General features: G+C 39.6%; 1 protein-coding gene across 1 annotated transcript; it reads left to right on the forward strand.

The window, feature by feature from the left end:
- Nucleotides 1-14: 14 nt before the first annotated feature.
- On the forward strand, nt 15-5,880 carry LOC103375772 (sterile alpha and TIR motif-containing protein 1-like; the record flags this gene model as incomplete). Its single annotated transcript, XM_008306091.1, is given in 7 exon segments — nt 15-716; nt 817-1,029; nt 1,127-1,218; nt 1,925-2,251; nt 2,675-2,864; nt 4,129-4,250; nt 4,519-5,880. Coding segments are annotated over 7 exon segments (1,758 nt in total), but the record flags the coding sequence as incomplete, so codon positions are not given.
- Nucleotides 5,881-6,222: the final 342 nt, after the last annotated feature.

The following is a 6,222-nucleotide window of genomic DNA, read 5'->3' on the forward strand; positions in this document are numbered from 1 at the left end:
TCAGTAGTTTATTGTTCATTTATCAACTGTAGTCAGTTAAGATAACAGATTAATATGAATTAGGAGGTGTTAACAAGTTACTAACTTCTGTTGACAGGGATTATGTAGCACGCATGGGTCTGGGAGTCATCCTCAACCTGAGTCGCCAGCAGGAAGATGCTCAGCTGGCTCGCAGTGTCTCCGGCATCCTGGAGCACATGTTCAAACACACCGAGGAGACGTCTGTCCACCTCATCTCCAACGGCGCCCTGGACGCCCTCCTCTTCTGGTGCCGAGGCACAGACCCCACTGTGCTGCGCCACTGTGCTGTGGCGCTGGCAAACTGTGCCATGTATGGAGGCCACCGCTGCCAGCGATGGATGATCGAAAAGCAGGCAGCTGAGTGGCTTTTCCCTCTGGCCTTCTCCAAAGAGGACGAACTCATTCGCTTCCACGCCTGCCTGGCTGTGACTGTGTTGGCTACAAACAAAGAAATTGAGAAAGAGGTGGTGAAGTCAGGAACCTTGGAGCTGGTGGAACCGTTCATCGCTTCTTTGGATCCAGATGACTTTGCCCGCAGTTTATTGGACAGTGCAGACTGCATGCAGGGGAAGACGGCGTCTGACCTGCAGCACCTCTTGCCTTTACTGGATGGCACAAGACTGGAGGGAAAGTGTATCGCAGCATTTTACCTTTATGTTGAGACCAGCATCAAGTCCCGTCAGCGAAACACCAAGGTACAGTCACCGTCCACTTAACACACAACAAACATTAAAATAACATACTGCTTTTAGTAGCTTTGGTGTGACTGAGTTTTAATTTTGTGCTTCTTTTCAGATATTTCAAGAGATCGGCGCAGTGCAGAGCCTGAAAAGAATCGTCATGTACTCCAGTAATGGTACAGCTTCTTCCCTCGCCAAGCGGGCGCTGACCATGATGGGAGAGGAAGTACCAAAACGAATCCTGTCTTCTGTGCCCAACTGGAAATCATGTGACGTGCAGACGTGGTTGCAGCAGGTTGGCTTCAGTGCCTATTGTGACCGTTTCCAGGTGAGTAAAACATCTACAGAAAGATGAATACAGATCCATTAATCCATTAATTCATCCACAGCTCAGCTGATCATGTTTCACTGCTCTTATTATCCAGGAGCTTCAGGTGGATGGAGATCTCTTGCTGAACATCACAGATCATGATCTGAGCTCTGATTTGGGAATGACTGCAGGCCTCACGCGAAGGAGGCAAGTGGTAAAATCCTTTCAACTCACACGTCTGAGGATGTAACACTGCACTGTAAAAAAAAAATCAGTTGAAAAGTGATGAAAATCTAGCAGCAAGTGTGCCCGAAAAATCTGATAAAAAGTGGAGAATTATTATAATATTCCAAAAAAGCTGAAAATGTGAAAATAACTGCAAATATCTATAAAGTAATTATATTTTTTGATTTGATTTAAATGCAATAAAACAATGTCATCTTATGGTCACATGTTATAAAAGAAGGAATTGCTATTTGTAAAAATATAGATTTCTGAAGTGGACAATATGTATAGTTTGTAAATTAACCCTTTTTTTCTGTGGCTATACTAAAAAAACCTCTAAAATAAGTTTAAAATTATTTAACATTTTTCAATCCTTTATATATTTTTTCTTTCAAAAAAATTTACATATTTATAAAATAATCAGATTTAAATACAGTTAATGATCAAGCATTGTCAAAGAAAACATCACGATTTGTAAAATACAGATTTATTTATTTACATTTAAAGCCAACATGTAAATTAACAACTTTTTTGTGACTATACCAGACATTATCTGTAATTTAAAAAAAAAAAAAAAAAATACAGGTAAGATCTGTAAAATACCAGTTAATTGTTAAAAAATGCAGCTAAATACAATACTTTATTACAGTGTGATGTCATTTCCTTCCTGCTCTGCCTCATCGTCCAGGTTTCTGAGAGACTTGCGCGTTCTGAAGACTTACGCCAACTATGCCACATGTGACCCAAACAACATGGCCGACTGGTTGGTCGAGGTGGACCCTCGTTTCCGGCAGTACACCTACGGCCTGGTCCAGTCTGGAGTGGATCGCTGCAACATCCAGCACCTCACTGACCTGCAGCTGCAGAACGACTGCCGCATAGACAACGGAGTCCACAGAGCAAAGATACTGAACGCGACCCGCAGGCCTTTAAAACCATGTCACACAGACGCTCGGCCTGCAGGACCAGACGTGTTCATCAGCTACCGTCGGACCACCGGCTCCCAGCTGGCCAGGTCAGAACTGAAGCGGGACTAGAGGTGGTGGTCATTTAGTAGGGATGCATCATTGGCCGATTTTTTCTAACTAACTTTGACTGATGCTGAATCTCATACATGCCCATATTTTCTTGGCTTAAATGTAGAGAACATCAGATCTGTCCTGCAGCAGAGTTAACATATTATTATGGCAGGTTCAGACATGAAACACAAAGCTTTTCAAATGTACACAATCACAAGGCAAATAAAGAAAAGTTACATTTCAAACTAACATCAATCACAACTCTGCTTGTCAATAGCAGTTTTTTGGCCGATCCCAGCATTTCATTTTAAATCCCTGATTGGCCGATTCTGACGCTGATATCATTGTGCATCCTTATCTTTTAGGAATACAAAAATAATGACATTAACCAACCTTCACCTTGTCATTCTCTCTCCCAGCCTTCTGAAGGTGCACCTGCAGGTTCGAGGATACAGCGTCTTCATAGATGTGGAGAAGCTGGAGGCGGGCAAATTCGAGGAGAAGCTGATCCAGAGTGTCCAGAGGGCGCGTAACTTCATCCTGGTCCTGTCGGCCAACGCGCTCGACAAGTGCATGGGTGACACAGCCATGAAGGATTGGGTGCATAAGGTCAGACATTTTCCATTCTCTGTATGCAAGATTGAAATGTCCGGTCTCACTGTATCTAGTTTTTGCCAAAAACGTTTAGATCACTGAACCTTAAGCCCTTATTGAGATAAAACAGCTCAACAGAATGACCTGGATTATATTAGATCAGATAAGCCCTTTGAACCACAAAACCCACAAGCAAGCCAAAAAGGCATTTTCTCTTTAAAGAAAATCAGCACAACCCCATTTATCAGAGCTGGTAGCTAAATTTTGGGCAGATTTTCAATTTCTCTATGTTTTTTTTTTTTTTTTTTTAAACTAATCATACATGAGGTGCAGTTTGGTTGGAAATAAATCTACCAAAAATATCTTAATATCATGATATTTTATACAAAATACTTTTTTTCTATGTCTCATTTAAAAATTCACTGAATATAAATCACTTACTCTGATCAGACTGTGTAAAAAAAATGAACCTGTGCTCCTGCCAACAAGTCATTAGTGACTCAGCTGCAATCAACAGTTATGTGAGATAAAAATGTGGGACTTTTCAACTGAACTTGGCTGAACTGTAAGCAAATGTTTACACAGAACAGATAGGAGACAAATATGGATATAAATTACAAATATAAACAGTAAAATATCTTTGGACGTAAACTCACAATCTTGTTTTTACAGTATTGGCAACACATGTGGTCGCTGGGAGAAATGTTGGACATGTTGATTTAAAGTTTTTGAATTTTTTGTAAAAATATGTAAAGCAATTGAGCTTTCATTAAACAGTGCACAAAATGCATTTTTGAGTTCTCTGTACCTCTAAACCATGGTTGTGCTGTTTCCATAGAGGTGCAGAACTTTATAATACAGTAAAAAATTAACCCACAGTGAAGAACAATGTGTCAAAAACATGGTCAGAAACTGTTCAGAGGGTTAAGAAGAGCATGCATATAACATTCAAGCTGATTGTTCTGTGTTCGTCTACACTGCGGCAGTTTTGCATTGTGATCGCCCACGTACATCTGCTCTTTCTGTGCATGTTCTGTTCTGTAACGCAATACTGTCGACTAGCTACTTTTATCTAAGCCTAACGCATGTTCATGTCCTCACAACGAGATCAGAAAATAGTACCAACCCACTCATTCTCCCTATCTGAGCTGTTATAGTAAAGCTCACATACATAGTGTCGCTAAAGCAAGAGATCAGATGATGTTTTGCCTCCAGATGAATCAAGTTATTTGTGCTTCCACTGGTTTGGAAGTTACATTTCATACGTTTTGCCTTGCAGGAGATTGTCACGGCTCTGGCTGGTAAGAAGAACATAGTTCCTGTCACGGATAATTTCATGTGGCCCGACCCCATGTCTCTACCAGAGGACATGAGAGCTGTTCTCAACTTCCATGGCATCAAGTGAGTCTCTGTACACTCTGCTGTAACTGGGGCAGCACATTTTGGTGTTTACCACGCTGCGATGTTATGTACATTTCAGGGGAAATCCATTTTTCAACAAGTGCAGCTAGTTAAGAGTTTGTCACTTTTCATGCCACTGGTAATACTCTCTAGGCCTCATATTTTTTTCATGTGTATTTTATCAGTACAAGGGTAACATTTATTATTTATGATAGATATTTATCAGATGAATGCACATCATCACAAACCTGCTGCCGTCTCTCTCCAGATGGTCCCACGAATACCAGGAGGCCACGATCGAGAAGATCCTCCGCTTTCTGCAAGGACACCAAGACCAAATCGACGGTCCGGACGGCTCCAAGGGGCAGAAGAAGAAATGAATTGACATAAACGCAGTTAGACCTCAGCTATAATAACTATTTGTGATGCCAAAATTCCACATGTTCTTTGGTAAACCGTCCAGCAGCTTTCCCTGCTCTGCCCAAATGCATGTGAAGTGAATTAGATTACACGCTCACCAAACGCCTAATATCGATAGACTCAATCAAGTATAAACGATCATTTAAAAACCAAATTTCAGATTGTATATAGCAAACTGTAAGCCTTTAATGTTAGCTCCCCTCATACTGCTGTATATGTGTAATCAGGCACAGTATACGCCTTCTGTATCTCAGGAAAATAACTGTGATCAGCCGTCATTGGCACCCAGCAAACAGCAATCCACGAACACTTCAGTCTGCGTAAAAGTTTCTTCATATGCAATCATCTTTTGTTTACACATTAAAAGGACCAAAGCGGGTCTCAGATTTTCTGACACGTCTATTTTCTTTTTATGTTTTAGCGTGAAAGAAAGAAAAAAATCTTTCGTAGCAAATTTACCACATAACTGAATAAACGAATCACTCCAAAAACACATTTAAAAGCTTCAGATGCAATGAAAAATATCCATGTAGTATTCAATCTTTCTGTTACTAAAGCGCATTAAAGTGACTTTGACATACATTAACCTACACAACTCAAAAACAGGTTTATGACTGCCGTACTGCAATACATTAAACTATCATTTAATACTACTGACTTGAGATTTATTTCACCCCAGTGCTTAGTCTGTTGAGTAATTATTTGTCTGCTTGGCAACTGAAATTTTTTCCTTGTTTAGCACAAAAAAAAAAAAAAAGTCACATGAAGTGCAAACATGTAAAAATGAAAGTCAAGAAAAACATCCTGCTGTGATTCATCATTTAAGTCCAACAAATGAACCGCAGCAGTCATCAGGATGCGTCGATCAGATTTATTGTTCAAAAAAATGACATTTAACTTAAAGAACATAATTTTTTTTTGCCTCGCCTCATAGACTTGTAATGACATTTACAACAGTGGTCTTTCCAGATTGAACTAGAACCCTTTTCTTCAGGGCTTTTTTTCTTACATTGCCTTAATATTATTTGCCTGTAATGCTTTATAAAAATATGTATTACTATATTTATTAATTGTGCTCTGTGCATTACTTAACATTACCTTTTTTTGTCCAGCACTAACATGTTATTTGTTACCAGTGTTCCATGAAAGAAAAAGTGCTGCGTTCACTTAAAACAGAACGATCAGAAATAAAACAAGTTGTACAAAAAAAACAAGTGAAATTCTTCATTTCTTTACTTCACCCACTTTACATGATACATATAAACAGAAATCATGAACCATCGTATTTTTCACAAACGTTTTTTCTCCAATCAATCATTACTTGAACTTATAAATATTGCACCAGTGATTATGAAGAAGACTAGACAGTTTTGTTATACAAAAGCATGTCTTAGATCACGATTCAACCGAACTGCAGTCCAGTGTCAGCGACAATCTTCATGTGGATCAATTCACAGTAGCTCAGTTAACACTTCACTTAACCTTCCAACTTCCCTTTGTGCATTTTAAAACAGATTCAGCAGCTCTTGTTCCCCAACTGTGAAGATGGGAC

Source organism: Stegastes partitus, unplaced genomic scaffold (genome assembly GCF_000690725.1).
Source record: "Stegastes partitus isolate 25-593 unplaced genomic scaffold, Stegastes_partitus-1.0.2 Scaffold2884, whole genome shotgun sequence".
Classification (NCBI taxonomy): Eukaryota; Metazoa; Chordata; class Actinopteri; family Pomacentridae; genus Stegastes; species Stegastes partitus.